Here is a 24,568-nt window from a genome sequence, read left to right on the forward strand (position 1 = left end):
ATTTTACTGAATTATTCCAAGAAGTCACTGAACATAGAGCAGCAGTAACAACAAAGCCTGGAGCAGAAAGAGAATCAGAATTCCATAGTTGAAACACTGTATTATTTAAAATGTCCTGTTATCAATAGCAATAGCAAAAAAGAAAAAAAGAAAAAGAAAAACAAGACATGCAAAAAATAGAAAAATATGGTCCATACAAAGAAAAAAATTAGTTTACAGAAACTGTCCCTGAAAAAGGCCAGTCATTGGACTCACTAGGCAAAGACTTAATTATCATAAATATAGTCAAAGAACTAAAAGAAACCATGTCTAAAGAATTTAAGTATGAGAAAAATATGAAAATATAAATTTCAGTTGTTTAAATCCACCTAGTTTGTGGCATTTTTTCATGGCAACCCTAGGAAACCAACATACATTTGAAGCTTTGGGAACAATACCTGGCACATGATAACTCCATAATTAATGTTAGAAATTATCCTAGATAATTTTACCTTGTTATTTCTAATAATCTTTAAAATAATTTTATGATGTAAGCATATTAGTCTGCTTGGGCTGCCATAGCAAAATGCCACAGACTGGGCTTAAACACATAAATTTATTTCCAGAGTTCTAGACACTAGAGGCCCAAGGTTAGGGTGCCAGTATGGTTAGGTTCTGATGAGGACACTCTTCGTGTCTTGCAGATGGCCAACTTCTCGTGTGCACACATGGTGGAGAAAGGAAGCAACCTCTCTGGTGTCCCTTCTTACAATGGCACTAATCCCATCATGGGGGCTGCATCCTCATGACCTCAACTAAAGCTAATTACCTCCCAAAGGCCCCACACCTAAATGCCATTACACTGGGGTTTAGGGCTTCCACATATGAATTTGGAGGGAACACAATTCAGTTCATAGCAGTAGGTATTATTAACTCTGTTAACAGGTATAAAAATGTAGTAGTGAGATTACTACACAAGAAAAAATGTAAGAGGGTAATGGTATTAAAAGGAGAAGATTCCCGTAGACGCATGAATTCTTTGTGGGCATTTTCACACACAGCCATGTACATTCCATAGTCACAGTGGTGTTGTAGGTTCTGGAATCAGGCAGCCAGAGTTCAAGTAACCTTCTGCCATTCACTGACTCTGGAACTATGGGTAAGCTACTTAGCTGCTTTAAGTCTCAAGATCCTTACCTGCAAAATGGATGATTCCTAACCTCATGGAGTGGTTGTGAGCATTAAATGACAAAATATATGTAAAGAGAGTCCCTGAGTGCCTGGTACAAAGTAGACATCAAATAAAAGTTAGAGCTTCAGAGATAAATACACAAGACGTTCAATACAGCTGTGATCGTTAGAACAGTTTTGTACAACTACAATACTCAACAATAAGCTACATAAGCTATTGTTCATTCATATTAAGAGATTATGTAAGCATAAAACAGAAAAAGAGATATATGTGTTGACTTCCTGGGCTCTGTTCCTGTCCTTACCTACTGTGTGACTCTAGGCAAGTGATTTAACCTGTTTCCCCATCTGAAAAAATGAAGATAAAAGCAGCACCTAGTTCACAGACTTGTCATGAAGGTAATAACATACCATCCATACGAGATGCTCAAAATATTCCCAGGCACAAGCAAACACATGATATTAGCTATCATTACGTTATGGCTCCATTTGTATAAAAGGAAGAAAGGCCAATTGACTAATTTCTGGAAAGAGATACAAGAATCTGCTACTAATTGTTATTTCTGGGGAGCAAGGACCAGAAGTAGGAGGGAGGAGGGTTTCAACTTTCCCTTTACCCCTTCTATACCATTGGCAACAACCCCCAAATTATGAGCTGTCTCTTGTCCATTCCTCTTTCTCAGATAATGAAGGACAGACCTGAGGGTGGCTGAGCACTCTCTCCTACTGCTAGCCAGGGCTGCTGCGCAGTCAAGACACCAGAGTGCAGTCTTTCAGCTACAAGACGTCCATTCTGTTGGCAAATAGCCACATCCTTGACCTCAGTGATCTAGCAAGATAAGGGTTAACTCCTGCCCTGCAGGGGGCCTCTGGGAGACTGGGAGCTGATTCACCATGACTCTGGTTTCTTTAGGGTCCTGGAGTCCAGGTTAGTAAATATTGTGACTGTCATTCCTGGTGCCAGGTACTGAGCTCTAGGCTGTGCGCCACTGTATCTGACTCTAACTCCTCAAGGTATTAATTCTCATTTTGTAAACGATGAAACAAAGGTTACTTATTACATGATTTGCCCAGTAAGACACAGCTCCTAAGTGGAGTCTATCTGGCTCCCAAGGCCAGGCTCCTTTCATTGTCCTTGCTTTCATTGGTTCACATTCCCCCTCTGAAAATATTTGTATGCTCTGCTTTGACTAGTTGTTTTCAACAAGTTTGTTTTACCAGCTTTATAGTTCTGGCTTGTCTCAATGGGTTTAAGCAGTTTTAAGGGAAGGGCAGAGTTTCCAACTCTGTGAATAATTAACGAGTTGAGTTTGATCTCTGACCTAAAATTGACCGCTGAACCTGACTATTTGCCCTGAACAAAAGACAAGGGAAGTTTCCCTGTCTCGGCATTTTTGGATGCCTGGAGAGGTAGGGAAGCCAGAAGAATCATTTTCATTGTTCCCCCTCTGAGAGATGCAGTCCCCTGCCCAAGGTCACGGGGTTGAGCCAGGCTTGGAGACAGGGACTCTACTCCTCAGAGACTGGACATGGTTTGGCAATTAAATCGTCTCAGGTTTAAGTCATCATTAACTGTGTGACCTTGGGCAAAGTTGCTCATTCCCTCCCTCTCTTCCTTGGTCATTTGTAAATGGATGTGACAGGAACTGTAGGCACTGGGGTAATATGCTGCTGTGATATTAACATATTTCAGCTGTCGCCAACCAATCAAAGTGCTCCACGCAGAGCTGAGCAGAGGACTGGAGGCCCCAGCTCTGCAGGCATGTACCTGTAGGTGGATGGTGGGGATGTCCATGGGGGTCCCAGGACAGGCCAGGAAGATGGGGATGCTATGGTGGTGAGTGGTGGGTTTCAGGGAAGCAGCTATTTATCAACTGATATGAACATGTTTCAATATTTTAACAACTGGTACAGCTGTATGAGTAACTATAGGATGACTATGGGTTCTTGGCGATGGGAGTGTATTTCTAGGGGAATTTACCTTGTGCTTGGTGCTGTGATGAAACTCTTTTTTTTTCCACATGAGTCTATGTAATCTTCACAAGCATTCCAGAAGGTAATACTTCAGGCCCATTTTTTTCGGATGAGGAAACTGCCTCTCTAAAAGTTACAATGGCTAGTAAGTAGTAGAACAGAGATCCAACTTCAAGCTGATCAGTTGCTGAGCCAGACTCATACCCACACTGGAAGAGAGAAGGAAATTCTGAGCAGTAATACAAAACTCAAATTGAGAACGTGGGTCAGAAAGATGAATAAAAGAGCTGGGTTGCAATTCAAAAATGAAGACTAAAGAAGCTGCTGGACACGCAGAGTCCTTGGGTAAGAGTGGCATTGAAAACATTTATCCCACTTGCACTGTTCAAATGGGATAAAATGTTAACAGAAGAGGAATCTGAGTAAAAGGGGAGACAGAGGTTCTTTCACACTGTACGTATTCAAGCAACTTTGAAACGATGCCCAAATAAAGTTACAGTAAAAATCAAAGCTCCTTGCCCATGGGGCTCCTGACTTCCCTTAGCTCTCTGTCATCTCTCAGTCAAACTGTTCAGTTTCTTTCCTTCAGATCAACTTGTTTCTCAGAGAATAGGGACCACCGAACAAGATCTAAGTCTTCCACTTTCAGCAGCACTGCGGGAATCGGAGGGAAGTCCTTCTGATTATGTGATTTGGGAAATGCGTGCAAACTCGTGTAACTGCTACAAGTCACAGCAATGCAGCAGGAAGAGCATTGGCCCGGGAGTCAGGTAACTGTGGGGTTGAACCTTGTTTGGTCCATTTCACAGCTCAGCAATCCTGGATGAGTCATAACTTCATCTGTAAAACAAGACTTGGAGTGACAACCTCCCAGGTTATGCTGGAGATTAAATGAAATACCATTTGTAAGGTCCCAACCATGGCATCTGGTATATAGCATGTGCTCAATAAACACTGTATTTCCCCTTCTCTGAGGCTCAATTCCCACACCTGTTCAAGGAAAATAGTAATAACACCTTAAGGAAAGGATGCAAAGATCAAATGTGATCATCTGTGAAATGTGCTTTGGAAATGCATCACATTACAAATGAGTGTTGTCATGGCTGGAGATGAGCAAGGTGACCCAAATGTCCTCCTGCCCCTAACTACACGTCACAGCTGAATGTCTTTCTGTCTTTATTACTTCCAAGTTCCTTCTGACTCTTTGATTTCTCCAATAAGCACACAAATACTGTATCATTATTTATACCTCTGAACACAATTCCTTCTCACTAGTGTGCCTAACCCAGGGCTGTGGATGCACCAAACACGTGGCAAACACTTGCATTTCCAAAGCAAAGCTTGAGGATGTGATGGGCATTAAAAGGAAAAGTTTGTCCAAAGTGATGTGGCACATTGGTGAAAATATGAGGCTCTGGGTATTTGCTCCCCTTCCCAGTGAATCCTCAGTTTTAGGACTGTGACTGGTCAGAAATCAAATTCACAGGTTTGGGGACCAGGACACAGACATCTTTGGGGCGGGGACCATTAGTTTGCCTACCACATCATCTTACTACATGTCATCCCAGTACAGTTAGGAGTTGTTTGGTAAAGTTTTAGTTTCAAATATATAAAAGAAAACCCTTGGTGAATTTAGGAAAATAAATATAAGCCTGTGAATCTGGAATATACCCTGTGGCAGGGAGTGATAAGAAGTGAAGTCGTCAACATAAGCGGAAGCCAGATTGTGCAGGCCAACAAGCCACAGGAAGAAACTTCCATTTAACTCCAAGCACTATTGGAAGCCAGTAAAGGGCGTAAAACACTCAGATTTACATTTTTAAAAGAAGGATAATTCTGGATACCTTCCACCACTACTTTCTACTATTTGCTCAAGTTCATAGATTGGACTCCAGAATTCGCCAGGCTGGTCTAATAACCAGATGCTGGGAGAATTAGAATGTCTGTAATAGAATAAAACTGGTAAACCACTGATTTGAATTCTTGGTGATACCAATGAGACTAGCTCAAGTGGTAAAAAATAAAACTCTCACAGAAAACCAAACAACAATATACTGTTTTTTACCTCTGAGTACACAAACATTTTCAAACACTTGAGAATGCTATTAGCATTACTGTAAATTGGCACAATCTTTTATAGAAAGCCATATGGTTGTTCCTATCAAAATATAAATTTTTTATAACCTTAAATACAGAAATTTCACTATAACAGTTATATCCTTCAGAAATATTCACATACATGCCAAGAACAGGTCTAGCAAGATGTCTGTGGTATCATTTACAATTAGGAAACACTGGATATAGTTTAAATGGGACTCAATAAGAGAGTGCATAAATAATAAGAAGAAGCTTTTTACTGTGAAATACTTAAAGAGCTGTTTAAAAAGTGTTCTATACACTTTATGTACTAATATAAAAGAAAGTCTTAATTTATTGATGAGTAAAAAAAGTGGTAGAATAATATGGGTAGCCTAATCTAATTTAAAAACTGGGGAAAATACATGCAGATAGCATATCTGAATATTCATAGAAGAAAGTCTAGGAGAAACATACAACATACCTATTGATAATCCTTGTTAGATGTGGAGCAGGGTAAGAGAAGGCATCCTGCTTTTATTTTATACACTTTGATATTTTATGCATTTTGGTATTTGAACTTACATTAAGCACATATTATTTTTTATTTTCTATGTATTGATTTAGAGAGAGAGAGAAAGGGGAGAGAGAGAGGGAGAGAGAAACATCAAATTGTTGTTCCACTTATTATGCATTCATTGGTGGATTCTTGTATGTGCCCTGACCAGGGATCAAACCCTGAACCTTGGTATATCGGGAAGATGCTCCAACCAACTGAGCTACCCAGCCAGAGAGACATATTATTTTTGAAACGTAAAAAAAAAAGAGTAATAAAATGACATTAATAAAAAATATTCATAGGCTTAAAGGGCAGGCAGAGAGATGCATTACCCAGGGAGGTGATAAAACAGTTAGAGCTTTATGATGATATTAGTGCCTGAGCTTCAGCCTTTAGGGTGTCAGGTTGGGGACAAACCAGAGTCAAATGAAATGGCACACTTGGCTTGTTGGTGTGTGTGTTACACATATACTTGTGATTTTCCCCAAAATACCTGGGGCCAGATAGTGTTAAACATTATAAAAGCAGATGTTTTACCATCTCTGACCAAACTCTGGTCAAGTTTGCTTAACCGGCTCCAATCCAAAATTCACCTGTGAGATTTCTGTGTTGCGTCATCAACACTGGGCAAAACTGAAAAAGGGAAAATGGGCAATGGCACCAAGCAATCCCTGAGCATGTAACTTTGTGCCCGGACTGCTTCTGAGCGATGAATGTGTATTTCCACTAACTCCAAATCCCACTTTACAAATGAATGCATTGCAGCCTCCTGAGCCAGTGGGGCCACCTGCCCAGATGGCACAGAAAGGGAAGGTGCTTGGGGTGAGGCCCTGGCCTGACTCCACAGCCAGTGCATCCCACATGCCTCTCAGCCCCCCGAGAACACAGAGCAACCCTAATGCTCACCATATTGGAGCTGCTTGAAACTGCCTCACCTTGGCTGGGTGATAGTGCTCAAGGGGACACCTTTACCGCGGTAAAATCATATCCTTCCAGAGTTTCCACTAATAGCCCCTAGTTAGCTGAAACCTCTATCAGCACTGTGAAAAAGAAAAGAGGAACTACCAAGCAAAGGATGATGTTTGTTCTCACAAACGCCCTTTCCCCTGTCATACAAAGACAGGGTGCGTTTTACCCCTAAAATAAAGGGTTGATGAGATAAGAGCAGGATTATGTCAGAATCCTCCTCAGGTAAGACCTCCCCTACCTGCTTAATTTTCCCCAGGAAGCCTATTGCGCACCATTCCCCACCCCATGGGGTATAGTGCAGAATAGGGGAAGAAATAACTAAAATTATTCTGTATGATACCATAATGATGGATACATTTGTCAAAACCATAGAATGTATAGCGCAAAGAGGAAAACATAATATAAACTCTGGTTCACAATGATGTGTTAATGTTAGTTCATCCATTGCAACCAGGTGACCTCACTGAGACCACATTGGCGGTGGGGAGGCTGTGAGGCTGGAGAGGGGGTATGTGGGAGCTCTGTGTTCTCCACTCAGTTTTTTGTGAACCTAAAACTGCTCTAAAAATCAGAGTCTATTATTTTTTAAGTACTACAATCGATGTTGGCACATAACACCGCCACCATTTCATGCTTTATGACTTTCTGAACAACCTTGCTCTTTCTGAAATATAAAACAAATAGACTCCATCCGAATAAAGCAGAATAATGGCATATCAATGGAGATACAAGGGGATCACACATACTGATCAAGGGTAGAGCCGGGGAGCAAAGGGAAATGTACTCTAGTATGAAGGGGGGAAAAAAACCAGTGTTCAAAAAAAAGAAAAGAAAAATATTCTAAATACTTTTCCTAAAATAAAGGAGACATGTATGAATTTAATTTACTCCTATCATCACCTTCTTCCCCATCCATGGCCCAGATTTGGTCCTAATATAAGCTCAAAACAAAATATGCCAGCACAAAAACAAATTTGTGTACAGGCCCTACTTTTCACAATAGAGGCACTCCCTAAAATTCAGTCCTTATAACTGTCATCCTTAACTACCTTACATTTACTATGGCCAAGGAATCAGTGCTAATTAGTATTAATTATAATTAAGTAGAGCACCTAGCAACTTCTATAACCATCTCAAAGGAGGAAGTTGCACTTGGAATCTCATCACGGCCTCTCCTACTGGAGCTGGCGCCCCACACACAGAAACATAGATCCAGGGTCCTAGAGTGGTAAAGGGACCTGCTCAAGGTCTCTACCACATTCACAGCTGAGCCATTTGTGGCAGAGCTGATATGGTCACTGCCCCACACCGAAGTCCCCCACGATGAGCTGGAATTACGTCTCCTGGAAGGCAATGAACAGCCCTATGGAGTAGTAGCTCCACTGTTTTAGATAAGTCACAGTGGATTAAAGACATTACTAACGTGCCTACAGTCACACAGCTGGTCAGGGGTTAGAGCCATGATTCAAAGCAGGCCTGTGTGGCCTGGCCTTGGCCTGAAGGGTGGAGTCCCTAAAGGGCAGAGAAAAGTGCAGTTTGAGCAGGGATTGGCAGGGTGCTCGGCCATGGGGAGGGTGGGAGTAATTATGGGACAGTGAACATGTGCTGCAGGCTGGTCACTGTTAATCTTGATAAGGAAATAAAATTCCCCTGGGCTGAGGGTTGCCTCCTCCCCTTCCTGCCTCTTCCTGCCTCCCAGAGACGCTGCCTGGGGACTTGCTGCAAACACACATACTGTTCAGATAATGCTGCGCACTAGGTGTTGGTGCAGAATAGGGTATTCTGCACAGGTAAGGAAGGGGTGGGAGTGGTCAGATGACCTCTCAGTGGAGGGACCAGAGCCTGGGGCTTTGGAGACCAGCAATCCTGTTCCAGGCCAGAAGCTGTCATTTATTAGCTATGTGACCATGGACAAATCACCTCATTTCTCTAAATTGTTTCCTCAACTATGAAATGAAAATATTAGCATCTGTCCAGAAAGCTGTGTGATGATTAAAATAGGACAGTGTGGACAAGGTGACCTCTTCATTGTTAATATTATTACTGTAATATTCCTTCCTATCCCCCCTTGGCTCTCCAGCACCTGGTACCTTCAAAGTTCTTGGGAAATATTTGAATTAATGAGTAAACATAATAAAAAATAGTTGAATGGTTCATCTACTAACGATCAAAGCTCAGGAAACATTTGAAACATGGCAGCAGTGGCTAAACAACTAAAGTGTTAACTAGATTATCTCTTCCTTGTCTTACCAATTTCTTGCATCTAGCTAAGACATTCTCCAAGGGCAGAATGCCTCTCTCCCAGAGAGTAACTTTATTTATTTTGAATAAAGCTTTTGAACACATACAATAGCACAGATTTTCTCTAGTTAATCATAATAGGTGCTGATCTGGGCTTTGTGGCCATTGTTTCATTTTGTGCACAAACATCCATTTGAAGTAGGTACAATCATTATAGTCCACTTATATTATTACATATTATATATCAATTAACTATATTATTTTACAAATACAACTGAAATGGAGAGAGTTAAATAAATTAACCAGTGACACAAGCCACATTGCAGGGAAAAGGAAATACATTTTTTCAAGCAAGTATACAAGTTCTCCCACGGTTCACTGTAGGCAGAGCCTGGGGTAAAGGGACCCAGGTAGTTTCACTATCCAGCCTTAACACTATTCAATTCTGTGTGCCTAGGTCAGACCCTCCACCTCCAGTTTGGCCTAACAACTGAGAATCTTCAATGTTATGAAGTTAAAAAGAATCCACTGGATAGCAAGATAATCTTCACCTTGGGAGTTAATGACATTATTGTACAAGTTTCCCAAAGAAGGTAGCTGAGAGCTCACCTTTTGAGTCATTTACGGCCACACTCGACAAGGCACAAGAGACTTGATCACAGCAGTGGCTTGTGTTGACCAAGTGAACAAAATAAATTCTTTCTCAATCATGATTCCATGGCAATGGCAGATGGGCTCTGTTTGACCTCTGCTCCCATCCGGCCTGGTGGCTGCCACTTGACCTCTCACTTGAAGCAGGAAAGGCTCAAATTCACCCTCTACTTCATGCCTGCCTGGCAACTTAAAGTCACAATCGCATGGGAGGGACCACCTCTAGTTCTGGGAGAGGGCAGAACAGTCACTCATTTGCTCTCCCTGTTGGATCCATCCTGAAAACTGTTACTTTGCCTTCCTCAAACCACCTTGAGATAATATGGGGCTTTCTGGCCTACCAAACCCCAACTCCAAACTCAGTCATTTACTCAGTCGTAGAGTGAGGAAAGTCGCTGCCTGGTCCTGTGTCAAGTATCTGAGATGCATGAATGGGTTTGTAAGGGAACCCCAAGGAGACATGACTATTGGAGCATGAAGCAAAAGGCATTTTTGAGAGCAAAGTTCATTCATTTACTCCCCAGCCTTCCTCTCTAAATTAATGTAATTATGCCCTCCCCGAAGTACCTGGCTTTCTCCTCTACCTCTTCCAAAGTTCAGCATAAACGCTCCCTCAGAGACTTCTTCACCGATTCTTTGATGCAGAGGGTTCCTCCCACAGACATCTAGTATGAATCCTTCATTGCATTGATCACAACTGCAATTAAATACCTTCTTAGGAATTCCTTTTTGGTAAGCAGTGATCTGCCTTAATTAGAATATAAGTTACATGAGGATAGAAACTACAGATCAGGTTATCTTTGTATGTTAGGCACCGGGGACTTGGGATCCTCCATGAATATTAGTTATATTAGTTTTGTCCCACTCGCCTCCATCATTTGCAGCCTCACGTTTTTTTGATCCAATTTCTCCCATGGGAGTACTCCAGCTAAACCCACACACATCTGCGTTATCCGAATACCTACCAACCATCAGCATTTACAGAGCCACCTCTTAGTATAATCTGTCCTCTGCGTAGGAGTGAAATTGAGTTCCCCTTAGAAACAAGTTCAGCGGTCGGGACTGTCTCTGGAGGTTTCCATTTGTTTAACTCCTGTAGGTTCTAATATCTACGCTAGGGCTCAGCGTCCTTCAACCCTTCATAAATGCTTACTATCCTGTTGTGATTGCAAATGGACACCACTCATTCTTCCATCTACTCTGCAGATAAAATTGCTGTATTTGTTCAATCCGCAGTTTTGCTGGTAAATTCAGTAAAAGGAAATAAAAGCCCTTCTGCACATATTCTGAGACTGCTCATTTTGAGCCTTTTTTAAATGCTTTCAAACATGTCATTTTCCTACATTAACCAAGCTCAGTCCACTTAGGAGAAATGAGGAACAGCAGCCTCCACCAAAATCGCACCGAAGTCACCCAAGAATAAATACACGCTCCGATTAGGCTTCCCTCCCCCTACTTCCTTGGGCAATGAGGACCATTTCAAATTAAGGACTCCCACACTAGGGAAAAGGGTCTCCCTGCTGCTTGGGCTCCTTACAACCTTCAGCAATCAACTTTCTTCCTATTTAAAATGCTCACAGGAGTCTTTTGATAAAACTCAGGCTTTAGAACCTGAAAATGCCGTAGCATTTTCAGGTGCCAGCATAAGGAGTACTGGTGGCCTCCCCCACACCAGTCCCAGATGCCACATCTGCTCTTTACCAACTGCCCGCACCTGCATCACTTGATCATGCCGACAGTGTCACCTGATCACACGTGCCCATCTTCTGTAATTAAATTACTCACTGAGCCCTTTCTGTCTGGGACTCTAAAACCACGTATGATGCAACGTGGGTTACTGACTTTAATCCTTCAATTCCCCAGTGTAGATTCCAAAATGTGTGTGTGGTTTCTAGTAATGTTTGCATTAATTCTGAAAATCAATGTGTATTGAAAATTTATGTTCATGAGACATTTTTCATGAACACCGATAGCCTAGAAACAATGGGTGATTAATTCTCACACAGTAAATGCAGGGAGGGTTTTTAGTCACTAAATGAATTCATCCAAATGTCTACTGAGCAACTGATTAAGATTCTCAGAAAAACTGGTTAAGCCGAGGAAGTTGGATGTGAAATGTCAGGAAAAAAGGTATACAAGTGAAAAAATATATATAGATTCAGTTAACTCTAATAGATGGTTTATTGGAAACCCTCAAAGCAGTTTTCAAAAGAACTTAACAGGTTTTATTTTAATAAGACATAGTGAAGAGAAAATGGTTTAAAAGATGTCATCAATCTTTTATTTGACTAAGCACTGCCCTTCATTTTGAAGGAAATGATACAATTTCAAATTGGAACTTCCTTCTCAAGAAGTGGTATGAGAACATAACATGGATTTAACATACAAATCTTCAACAAAAATAAAGTTGACACAATTCATTGGGAAATAAAATACATGTGGAAATTATAGTGTTGGTGAATGGAATTCTCCATGGGTTACAAGTATTACAGCAAAGAACAAAACAACACAATGAAAAGCGGAATACGCCAGTCAAGTTTACAGTTACCCCGATTAAAAAAAAAAATTCATAAATAAAATATAACTTTCCAAACAAATCCATTCAATGACCATGATCACATTGGATTTTATTCCAATTTATTAAAAAATGGTTAGACAAGCACATAATATCAAGAGTCTTCGACACAGTGGATTCCATTTTGTTAAGAAAAAAAATAGAAAACAAGTAGTCTTTAAATTTTCTTCACTCTCCATAGCATATGTCATATAAAATTAAAGTTTTGCTTCCAAAAATATGCTTCCTTGTGGTTGTGGTGTGTCTAGTAGTGCTATTAGGGCCAGAAGCACCAAAGACATGAGAAGTTTAACCACTGAAGGGTCATTTTTCATAAAAACTAAAAATTTCCTTACAGGTCTGGAGTAAAGTCTTCTGCTAGGCAATTTAGTGCTATAAAGTTACTTTAAATTAAATGTGGAATAAAAGCTACAAAAGTTGAGTTCTTTCAGTACAAAAAGTTGTGTAGCTGAAGTCATGGGCTCCTTGGACGTACATAAGCAATCCAATAAAATAGCTGCTCAAGTAAGAAAATAGAATTTGTCTGATTACACTTAGCACACGCTCCACTCGGGTGTCCTGCTCATCCCTGCCAGAGCTCATGAAGAACAGTAGAACCGATATTTCTTTCCTTCAAAGAGCATCTGTAATTCACAGTACAAAATAGTTCTAAAGTCTTAATCCTAAGGAGAAACAAAAATTATTAAATATATATATATTTTTAAAGTGCCAGATGTAGCCACTGCCTGGGATTAAAAACTCATTTATCCACAACACTGTCATGTTGAGGAAAGAGCCAAGAGCTGATTCGATTCTCCTTTCTTGGCGCCTTCATTGGTTGGTGGTTGCTTTACTTGAAGCTTCATTACCCTACAAAGACTTTCGATGGCATCACTGTTGCTAAGTATTACACATTTCACATCTCTGGTACCGTGTACAGAACACTTGCTTTACATGGGAAAACAGCACCTGCAGTAGATCTACTTCCTCTTCTAGCTCATTTTCAAGCCCTGTTATCAAAAACCTCTTCTCTAGAGGCAGAATGCGATTGTTGGCTTAGGTCTTAAAGGAGTTCTTCATGTTGGGACTTCTCATAAAAAGCAGTTCGTTTGCAACAAGACAGTCACCGCTATACCTCAGTGTGACCAATGGCATTCACTTTCCATTTGAAGGCAAAGGAGGGGAACAGATGGGAGAGTGGAAAAGACCTGGCTGGCTAGCCCAGAGCTGCTGGACAGTACGGTTCTGCAGTTCTTCCTGCTGTCTGCACCTGGTTTCACTACTGTGTTAACCAGAAAAGAAAGCCCAACTGTTAGATAGAGTAGATTCTCTTCAATGCCTTTACCCATGTTCCTCTTGTTCCGCTTTCCATAAGCAAAAGAACATAAACGCAAAGCAGTGAGATTTACTAAACTAGATCTACATTTGCAATGGGAGACTGATGTGTCTCCAAAGATGCAGACTGGGGCTGAGTGTAGCTCATCTTTAACAAAGTGATAGGACCTATCTGGAGAGCTCTGCAAAAACAGAGAACATAGCTAATGCCCTTGTAATGAAATGATGTCATGTTGATGTGCTATGAAGACTTAAAATTATGGTCTCAACTGCCAAGTTTGGAAAAAGGATACAAGGAAATCCTTCAAGTCTTGTTGCCTTGATTTAGAGATCTCCAGGCAGGAAGCCTAAGGATGACCACGTCTGTAGAACACTCAAGTATGATTCTACTCCAACTGTAAGAATGAGGTCACAAAATGAGGTGTTTAGTTTAATCTCTAATGACTCCCAAGAGGAAGAAAACTTTACTCAACTTCTACAACAGTGTTAGCAGTCCAACGTGCAGCAGAGATGCATTCTGAAATCTAGGGCACAAATCATTAAAGAGCTCACATGTATACAAGGAACAGGTTATAAAAAAATTTTAAAGCCTCACAGTAAAGCAAACTGTAGCTCAGCAGCAGATCCAAATAGTATTGGCCAGCCTGCTGCCCACAGATCCCACATCGCTAACCTGTGCTTTAGTATTGTCACCAGATTTGGCACTGACTACACCAGGTGGCATTTGTGATTGCTGTTAGCTCTCTTGAGAAAGCATTCTAAAGGGGTGCTCTCCAAGCACCAAGGAGACAGCTGAAATATAACAAGATTTTGCATCTTGAATTAAGTGTGCATCAAGTGTGGTTATGCAAATAAATACCTTATCATTGAAATATGCCTCAGGCCTATGATTTTACCAGCAACGGAACAAAAGTGAGAGGGATGGAGCAGTGAGAGAAAATTAAAATTCACAGGACCACCACCAAAGCCTTATGTTTTAAAAAGGTTACCTTCACTGTTCAGGAATGGGGTTTGGTGGGAAGTGGGAGTGACTAATTCCTACCAGGAAAACCTGTTTGGCTGCTTCTGTAGTGGATACTTTATGGAGTGGCATCAGCCAATCCCATGAGTGACCTGCGGATGAACACAGCCCTGCAGGTTTAATTAGATCAGACAAAAAAGGCTATTCCCTCCTTTGATAACAAATAACACAGCTGTAAGTGCCTACAAGAGCAGGCTAGAAACAAAGGCGGCCAAACAGAACCATAATTGAATCCTTCCCCTAGCTGGCCCATGACAATGATTTACTTATAACCTGGGAAGTGGCTGGTGGAGCAGGAGGAGGCAGGAGACTCAGGCAGCTCCATAAGATGAATTACTTGGGGATGGGGAGGAGGGAGGTAGCAAACTCTTTGTTTTGTAGCCCAAGTTTACTCTTTGTTACACTCACAGGCAGCTGCTTTGTTTCGCTCTGCTGCTCCCAGACCTGGTCCTCTTTTCTCCAGGCTTGCATCCCAGGAATCGCATAAAATAAATCACCCAGCCTCCTGGATCCCACACACAGCTCCACAGGAGTAGCCTATATGTGGCTCTCTGCTGGCCACAGACCCACTCTGGCCTAGGTACAGGGCATCCTCCAAGCCCCAGGGTAGGGAGGGAAGCCGGTAGGAGGCAAAGGCAGGTGTTGATACTCCGAACTTTTCTCCACCCCTGTGTGCATAACAAGGGTCGATTTTGGACCCAGGTCCAGCAGGGATTTAGTGTCAGGCATGTCCACAGTTTGTCCCACCTCAGAAAGAAGACAGACTGAGAGAGTGAGCAGGCCGTGCCCCCAACCAAAGTGTTCTTCCTACCTGCTCTCTCTTCCTCCTCTGTCCAATATAATAAGCTCAAGCCACAGCTGGCTGCGCGCGCATTTCACCAACTCTCCGTTTTCCAAATTGCCCAGGAGCCCAGATGGGGCCCAGAAGGCGGTGAGGACTGGGAGGGGGCAGGTCTGCACTGAGCTCGCCCATCAGTGCACCACCGCCTCTTGGTCCTCCTCCTCCCAGCAGGGCTCAGGGGGGCGCTCGAGAGGCGGCTTAGTTCGCGTGGTGTCGCTGTCGCCCTCTTCCGGCTCGGCCGGGTGCAGGTGCATGGCGAGCTCCTGCAGCACGGCTGCGCGCCCTATCTGGTCGTTGCGCCGCTTCTCCATGATCAGGTCCTCCAGGCTCTGGAACTCCAGCGTGTGGCTGCGCTGCGCGGAGAGCTGGATCTGCAGCCGGTAGGGCTGCTTGCCGATGCGCAGCTCGCCGCCGATCTTGAACTCGCGCTTGCCATAGCGGCACCAGGCGGCGAAGCTCTCGGAGTTGCGCCAGCTCAGCTCGCGCTCCTTGGCGCCCACGTGCGCCAGCGCGTTGCGCACCACGGCGCTGGGGCTGAGCGGCTTGTAGCGGTACAGATCGTTCACCACGCGGCCGCGCCGGCCCTGGCTGGCGTCGGTCAGGAAGCTGTTGCTCACCTCCAGCCGGTGCAAGTGCACCACCTGGAAGTTGCCCACGTAGACAGCCCAGTGCGGGTACTGTGCCTGCGACACGAACTCCACCAGGTCGCCGGGCTTGCACTTGTTGAGGAGGTTCTCGGGCGTGTAGGTGCTCAGCGCTGCGGAGCCCGGCGCGAAGCTCTTCTGGTAGATGCACTCGTCGCGGTAGAACACGGAGCACTCCACCTCGTGCAGCCGAGGGTCGTAGGGCTGCGGCAGGGGCAGCGGCGGCCCGTCCTCGCCTTTGGGCAAGCCCCCGCCATCCGGCCCCTGGGGTGGTGGCTGCGGCTCCACGTCCTCGTCGTCATTGGAAAAGATGTAGGAGACCCCGATGCGAGGCCCGTCATCCCGGTCCATGCCAGTCGGGTCGGCTGTGGGAACTTCCCTATAACTCAGGTGGGTCAGTTTCTCCACCTGGTTGCCCATCACGCTTCAGACACAGGTGACAGAGGTTCACACCGCCGAGAGGGGAGAAAGCGAAACCACCGCCACTAGGGTCATTGGCACAGGTCCCCGGACAGGGGCTGAGACCACCTGTTGGGAGAGGAAGGCAAGGAAGCCATATAGGAACCCCTCCGTGTAAAAGACGACTTGTTAAGAAGCAGAAGAAAGGTTCGGGTCGAGCACCGGGGGCCATTCTACCGGGAGCCTGGGCTGCAGCGAGCCTGCCCTCATCCCTCCACCTCCACGATCGCGGTCTCGGGAAGCCGGGCAACTCCAGCTCTGCCCCCGCCCCAGCCCTTCACCTCGCTTGGGCAAAAGTCCATTGCCTCGGGAGCTCCTACCGCTTCCGCCAGCGCCCTACGTGCCAAGCCCAGGCAGGAGGGGGAAGGAAGAGAAACTTTACTCCAGTTCCCCGCTGTCAGAACCCCCTTCCACCCCAGGGCCCTAGCGTCACCCGGAGACGACCCTCGCTCCCCGGGGAACGGGCGGGGCCTGCGGCGCGCGGCCCGGCAGGTGAGCCGCCCCACCTGGCGCACCTGCGAAGCTCTCCCCTCCCGTCTCCGCGCCCTCCCCCCGCGCGCGCCCTCTAGCTCGGGTTACCTGCGCAAACTCACCCGCGAGAGGTGGAGGCCGCCGGGAACGGGCAGGGGGCCCCCGCCGCACCCCGACACTTCCAGGGCGAGTTTGCAGGTGCGGGCTCCTCAGTCCCTCCTCCTCTGGCGCGGGCGGCGGCGAGGCTGGCCAGGGGGGGAGCGACGCATGTCTCGCCCCCTCGGCCCCGTAGCGCCTCGAGACTTGAAGGTGGGGGGCAATGCCTGCTCACCCCACACCTCTTCCCTCCTGCTGGGGTGGCTCTTCCCCCTCAAACGGCTCTCGAGGGAGGTGGGGCGCGAGGAGGGGGAGAAAGAACCAGCTCGGCTGCCCGGCGGCGGCAGCTCCCGCTCGGCCGGGCGAGCAACAAGCGCCGGAGCGGGAGGGACGGGATTGTAGATCCGGCTCCGGGCTCCCGGGGCGGGAGCGCAGCCCCTGGCATTTAAAGAGACAGGCGCTCGGTCGCGGAGCCCAGGCCTTTTCCTCACTGTGCAGAGCCTCCGGGATCCCCGCCCCGTCCGGCCCACGGAGGCCGCGGGGCTCCGCCCAGGCCACGCCCCCGCGCCCGAGCGGGTTTAAATCCCGCTGGTGTTTGAGCGGCGCGCCCGCCGCGCGCGCTGGGAGCGCAGGTGCTGCGCCCCCGCCGGGAGCCCGCTCGTCCTAGGCCCGGCCTGCCGCGGGCTCCTCGCTGCTTGCTCTGTTAGCATTTTCCAGCTGTAGGCTTTGAAGAGAAGTTGGAAGGCACACGCCCCCTGCCACTGTAGAGATGAGAGAGGGAATTCGAGTTTGCTGTTTGTTTTCTTTCCCCTTGGCCTCTTCTTTGCCATTAGGAAGCAAACACAGGCCTTCTCTTCCCTGGAACATATTTCTTGCCAATGTTCACAGCAAAGATTTTTTTTAAGTGGGACAGCTCAAGAAGTGTGCCAGTTTAGAAGTATTTCCAGCATAATTGCTGTGAAACTTTCGGGTAGGAAAAAAATTCACAGAAAGGAAGCAGTAATGAAACAGAAGGAAGGCTTAGTTATTGGCTTACCTCCTAGATCAGCGCTGTGTTTATTAGATGTCCCTCGAAGTTAGCAAAAAGTTCATTTCACAGCCTCGGTTGTTTCCAGTTACTAGTTGGTCTGGTAGTGAGTGCAAGTATTCGGCTCTGTTTTTCTTGGGGGTAAGGGATGTAGGATTGCCTAATAGTCCTCAAATTAAGAATAAGTTAGCAGAGGCCCCTGGTGAATATATTTCCTTCCTGCTGATTTACAGAAGGAAGTGACAGAGAGATTTACTGAAGGAGAGTATTGCCTATTAACCTCCACCACAAGAGGACACTTCCTCCCTCCCCCTCCATTGCAGGTTTGTGTTTTGTACCCAAGAGTTAGGCTGCCAAAGTGTTCTTTATTTTTTATTTGAAAAAAATATATATATCATGGATCTGTGTGGGGGTGGAGGGTTTACAATAGACAAGCTTAGATATTCACTGGAACACCCTAACTAATTTGTGGTGGAATTAAGAATGCAACTCAAGACCTCCTCTACCCTGTTTTCCATCAGTTTCTTTTGACTAAGTTTTTCCAGGTAACACTATTATTTATTCAGTGTGTATACCAACCAGTGGAAACAGAAATATACTAACAGTGCTGTGATCCTTCTCAGTTTAAGGGGGGGAAAAATCAATCTACTTATGTACTTTTGAGCCAGAACAATCAATATTAGTAAGGCCATGATGGGAGTGAGTCCTTCAACAAGTCTAAGATCATAGTATAAGCTAGACCAAAAAGAGACTCCTATGCAGATTAAATTTATGTATGGTCTGACCAGCCTTAGGCAAGTGTGGTCAGATGGGACCTCACCCCCACCTTTTGATAACAGTGCTCTGGGGGCTGCTGTTACCTGAGTGGTATTTGCCACTGCTACGTGAGCTCATGTAGGTACCCATTTTACAGGGAGAGTTAGGGTTAGGGAGGCAATGGTGAGTCATCCCATGTCTGCTGGAGGGGGGGGGGGGGGGGGAACCTTTGCTACTGTCGGCTGTGGTAGGCCACTGAGTAGGTTGGATGGTGATAAGAGAATCCCTAGGACACAGTAGTATGACAGTTTGGAGCCAGCACTCCCGGGCAAAGATCTAATAAGGAAAAACACTGTGAAAAATAATATAAACAAAGCCACTTCAAAATAGAGCAGTCGGAGCTGTCATCCCAGAGGAACTGCATGTCTTATGCCTCAAACCTTTGGAAAGTTAAACCTGGGCAAAATAACCTTTGGACTTGGCCTAAAGCAGCACTGTATTCCAAACAATTGTGTTTGTTTTTTTCTTTATGATCTAGTTAATATCTTTTATTTTTATATATTTTCTTTTAAAAATTTCATTGAAATGCAATTCACATACAGTAAAATTTATCCAATTAAATTAATTTTAGTACAGTCACAGAGTTGTGTAACCATCATAATAGAATTTTAGAATATTTCCATCACCCCCCAAAGAAACCCCATACCCATTAGCAGTCACTCCACATTTCTTCCACTTCCCCCCACCCCAGCCCTAGACAACCACTAATCTACTTTCTGTCTCCATAGTTTTGACTCTTCTAGACATTTCACATAAATGGAATCATACAATATGCGATCTTTTTGTGACTGGCTTCTCTGAAGTAACATGTTTTCAAAGTCCAGCCATGTCACAGCAAATGACTATAGGACTGAAGGTTAAACACGTTCTTTAGGATTAGAGTCACTGTTAGCTTATCTGCAGCTATAGTAATTCCTTCCTTCTATTCCTGTAATTGCAGCTAGAGAGGTGGAATAGCTTTGGGGTTTTAATGTTGGCACTCTGGCTGCCCTGTGGAAGATGAATGAGAGAGGAGGCAGGTCCCTTAGAGGGGCAGGCCGTGGGGAGGAAAGGTCATGCAGATGGAGCCTCGCAAGCCAAGGACAAAGCCCCTGGAGGAGCCTTTCCCAAGAGCAGCCTCTTGGGAAAGAAGTGTTGTTAGTTGGATTTGAATTCTCAGCCATACTGTAGCTTTATCCCTCCATCGGTGACCCAAGTGTCACATCCCACACATGTCCTGAGAGAAGGTACTCAGTGAAAAGCTGTGTTGAATGCCAGTTAGTGACTCTCACAGTATTCCTGCCCAGAAGAGTGGGGAGTAATCGAGAATTGATGTTTCTACTGGATGAGGCCTTGGCACTGCCCCTGCAGATGTGGGAGAGACCTCGGTTTAGATGGGTAGCTTTAACAATGTACAAAATACCCACTCCTTGGAATATATCCTAAGAATCCTGAAACACCAATCAGGATATGCACCCCTATGTTCATAGCAGCACAATTTACAATAGCTAAGATCTGGAAAGAGCCCAAGTGCCCATCAGTAGATGAGTGGATATAAAAGCTGTGGGACATTCACACCATGGAATACTATGCAGCTGTGAGAGAGGGATCGCTTACCCTTTGGGACAGCATAGATGGACCTGAAGAGAATTATACTAAGCGAAATAAGCCAGGCAGAGAAAGACAAGTATCACATGATCTCACTTATATGTGGAATCTAATGAACAAAATAAACTAATGAACAAAACAGATCCAGAGACACTGAAACATGCAACAGATGGGTATCTCAGAGGAAAGGGGGGAGGGCGGGAAGAGATTAAACAAAAAATTTATATGCGTACATGCATAGCCCAGGAAGGCCTGGGGTGGGGGTGGGATTGGGGTGGAGGGGGCCCAACGGTGGGGGAAAAATGGGGAACATCTGTAATACTTTAAACAATAAAGATTAAACCTGTCTAAAAAAGAATGTACAAAATGCCCAGCCGGTGTGGCTCAGTGGTTGGGTGTCGACCCATGAACCTGGAAGTCACGGTTCAATTCCTGATCAGGCACATATTGGGATTGTGGGCTCAATGCTCAGTAGAGGATGTGCAGGAGGCAGCCAATTGATGATTCTCGCTCATCATTGCTGTTTCTATCTCTTTTCCTCTCCATTCCTCCCTCTTAAATCAATAAAAACATATTTTATTTTATTTTTTTATTTTTTTATTTTTTAAATATATCTTTATTGATTTCAGAGAGAGGGAAGGAGAGGGAGAGAGAGAGATAGAAACATCAATGATGAGAGAGTCATTGATCAAGCCCACAACCAGGGCATGTGCCCTAACCGGGAATCAAACCCTGATCGCCTGGATCCTAGGTGGACGCTCAACGCACGCCTGGCCAAGCCTAAAAACATATTTTTTAAAAATGTACAAAAATAGGAGCACAAGGGAGAATTATGTGATTGGGCAGTCTGGAATTCTGCCTGTTCCCCAGACTGGGCCCAGGTCCATGGCAGTAGCAGATAGCTGAGTGAGTTTGCCAGGTAATCGGTTTCTTTACATGTCTCTTATGCTGAGAAACTCCCAGACTTACCTGCTTCTCTTACCCACTGCTGGGGTCTTGGAGACCTTAGGAAGTGAGACGTAGCAGAATGGAAACTGATGACCCAGGTTACCAGGTGCATGACTTTGGAGCTGTCTCTTCTCCACTCAGGGCCTCCTTTCCCAGTCTCGCAAGTGGGGCTGACGATACTTCTTTCCTCACTGTGAATCCTCAAATGAGACAGTGTATGTGGAAGCACCTTGTAGATGCCCCGCATTATTTCCATACCCATGTAAGAACCAGACGATGATTTTGATATGGGAGCAAAACTGTGTGTGATGTGGGCAACCTTTTACTAAATCCCTCAATCCTGTTTTTTACATTCCTAGATAAGAATACAAAAGTGCAGAGATGTGAATCATGCAGGATTCAAGTCTAAATCTGCCTGGCTCCAAGGCTATTTTTCAGGCTGTGTGATTTGCTCCAGGGCACCAGCCTATGGGTTCATCCAGACACTGGCTAGTCTGCGTGCCCGGGTGCTGGTATGTCTTCTGGATGCCCAATGACCAACTTGTCCTGCTTTGCCTGGGACTATCCTAGATTTAGCATTAAAAGCCCAAATCCTAGGCAAACTGGGACAGCTGGTGCCCGTCTGGTGCCTCCCAATCCCAGTCAGTGCCTCCCCTGAACCAAGAGCTTCATGGGGACAGAGCTGGGGACCTTGCAGGGGTGGGGCAAAGAAGGGAGAGGGAAACAGGACAGTCAGGTGTTTTTGTCCAGATCTCACTCTCACAAGGGGCCCCATTTCCAGGCGAGGCTATACACAGAGCAGCCTCTGCTTAAACAGGGCCAGTCAATAAAAGAGACAATAAATGTTGGAACCTGCTTTGGCACTGTTTTCTTTTTAAAAAATTTTTTTTTCGTTTTTCAATTGTACTTTTTTTTTTTTTAATGTCTTTATTGATTTCAGAGAGAGGAAGGAAAAGAAAGATAGAAACATCAATGATGAGAGAGAGTCATTGATCGGCTGCCTCCTGCACACCCCCTACTGGGGATCGAGCGGTCAATCCAGGCATGTGCCCTGACTGGGAACTGAATCCCTGAGCTTCTGGATCATAGGCTGATACTCAACCACTGAGCCAAAGTGGCCAGGCTTAATCATACTCTTTATAGGAGGTGAGGCCAGGGCCTGTCTCTGTGTGGGAGGCCCGGCCTGCAGCTGCTCTTCACCCACCCAACCAGCCTGCTGTGGGCTTCAGAACCTGCATAAAAAGTTTTGTACTTGGGCCGATTACTCCCAGAACTTCAGATTAAGGAAGGGTGCCCAGAGGCAGCTGAGTGGCATCCCTTTCCTTCGCATCTATATTTTGCTTTTCCCCTTAGATCACCAGAGCGGGCTCTCTCAAGAAGGCTGAGCTAGTCTGCTCTATGGGTAGGGGTAACCAGGAGATATCACAAGAAGGGGTCTGAGGCTTTCGCCCACCCCGGACCATCAGCCCTCTTCCTGCATTAATCCTGTGGCTAAATTGTGAGGCAGCTTTGAATCCTTTCCTGGAAGAGGGCTCACCAGTAGGAAAATATGGAGGCCAGTCCTTCCCGGGGGGGGCTTGCTGTTTTGGGAGGCCCCTGACATCATACTGTTGATGTTGAACCAGTTTGATTTGTGCTTGGGAGTCTGAGTGTGTAGCTGGGCTCCTGCAGGAGCCTCATGAAAGATGCATTTCACCAGGCGGTTCCAGGGGAGAGACTGGTTTAAATTACAGCTCGACAAATCCAAATATTGGCATATCTGCAAATCCAAATGTAGGGGTTTCAAGAAGAAAAATCTAAATTCTAAGAATCTTATTTTGCATGTCTTGTGCAAGAAAGGAGGGCGAGATATTCAAAGAGGAGATACGGCTGCCAATAATGAGAGAAGCTTCGGCAGAGCAAACCCAACCTCCTTGCCTTTCCTTGGGCTTCTTCATGCTTCCATGTAAGGGAGGAAGACAGCGTTTGTTCAGCACAGCTTGCTTTCTGCAGGACAGATTAGGGGGACCACTCATTCAGCATCTGGGGCACAGGGCTCAACAAAAATGGTGGGTCAGTTTCTGTCTGCTTTCCCCAAACCACTTCTAGGCCTGAGGCCAAAGCATTCCCCATGGAGACTCACCCACTGTGGTCTATTCACAACACAGCAGCCCTAGCATCCTGAGAGAATGCAAGCCATGCCAGGGCACTCCTCTGCTCAGACCCTCCATGGCTCCCAGTCTCCCTTAGAGAAGGCCAAGTTCCCTAAAATAACTCTCAAGGTGCTGGACTGCCTCCCCCATTACCTCTCTGACACCCCCTCACTGACACCTCCAGACACACTGGCCCTTGCTGTTCCTCCCTCATGGTGGGCATGCTTCTCCCTCAGGGCCTTAACATTTGTTGTTCCCTCTGCCTGGAACACTTTTCCCCCAGGTACCTTCATGCATGCTCTTTAAGTCTTAACTCAGGCGTTAGCTCCTTGGTGAGCCTTTCCTGACAACCCTATTTAAAATTCCAAGTGTCTTCCCATTCATACACCTATCCCCTTTCCTGCTGTATTTTTCAATCACTCACTGGACTCGCTTATCACCTTCAATATTCTATATCATTTATTACTTTATTTTTGTTTAACATCTCTCCCAAATAGATTATAAACTCTATGAAGTCAGAATTTACATTATAAACCCTGTGATTCTTGTTTTGTTCACTGAGGTATCCCCGGCTCCTGGAATGGTGCTTTGACACATGCTAGGCTCAATAGACTGTAGTAAAATGAAAAAAATGGAAGGGCTTTTCTTGGGTCATCTTTATTCATCCTCACAACAGTGCTAATGGTGTAGGATTGCTCTCAATTTACAGATGGGAAAATGAATTATAAAATTCACTAAGTACGTGTGGTATGCCAGGCACGGTACTAGGCAGTTGAGTTTCGGAAGGGTTAAGAAGGTGGGCCCAGGTAACAGAGCTAAGTTCGCCAAGTAATTATAGCTCTGCACTGTCCCACATGTAGCCAGTAGTCGCTTGGCTATTGAGCACCCAAAATGTAGCTCATCTATTGGAGGGACTATAAACAGTCTGTGCACAGCAATTATAGGAGAGGAAAAAATACTTTTGCTCCACCTGAGGTTCATTGACCGGGGGCCACAA

The 24,568-nt window shown here is 45.2% G+C and overlaps 1 protein-coding gene across 3 annotated transcripts; it reads right to left on the reverse strand.

Moving 5' to 3' along the window:
- Window positions 1–11,810: 11,810 nt before the first annotated feature.
- Window positions 11,811–17,529, reverse strand: LRATD2 (LRAT domain containing 2). 3 transcript variants are annotated; one of them, XR_013997401.1, is made up of 3 exons: window positions 17,088–17,529; window positions 15,362–16,563; window positions 11,811–13,924 (listed from the first exon to the last, which is right to left on the reverse strand). XR_013997401.1 is itself a non-coding variant. In XM_081116264.1 (2 exons), exon 2 carries the CDS (start codon window positions 16,453–16,455, stop codon window positions 15,523–15,525), a length of 933 nt encoding a protein of 310 aa, XP_080972390.1. In that variant the 5' UTR covers window positions 16,456–16,563; window positions 17,088–17,529; the 3' UTR covers window positions 11,811–15,522. The 3 variants fall into 3 exon arrangements, 2 of the variants coding, with proteins under 2 accessions (XP_080972390.1, XP_080972391.1); XM_081116264.1 differs by having other exon boundaries at window positions 11,811–16,563; XM_081116265.1 differs by having other exon boundaries at window positions 11,811–16,563; window positions 17,074–17,529.
- Between the last annotated feature and the right edge of the window lie 7,039 nt (window positions 17,530–24,568).

Source organism: Miniopterus schreibersii (genome assembly GCF_964146895.1).
Source record: "Miniopterus schreibersii genome assembly, chromosome: 17".
In the NCBI taxonomy this organism is placed as follows: Eukaryota; Metazoa; Chordata; class Mammalia; order Chiroptera; family Miniopteridae; genus Miniopterus; species Miniopterus schreibersii.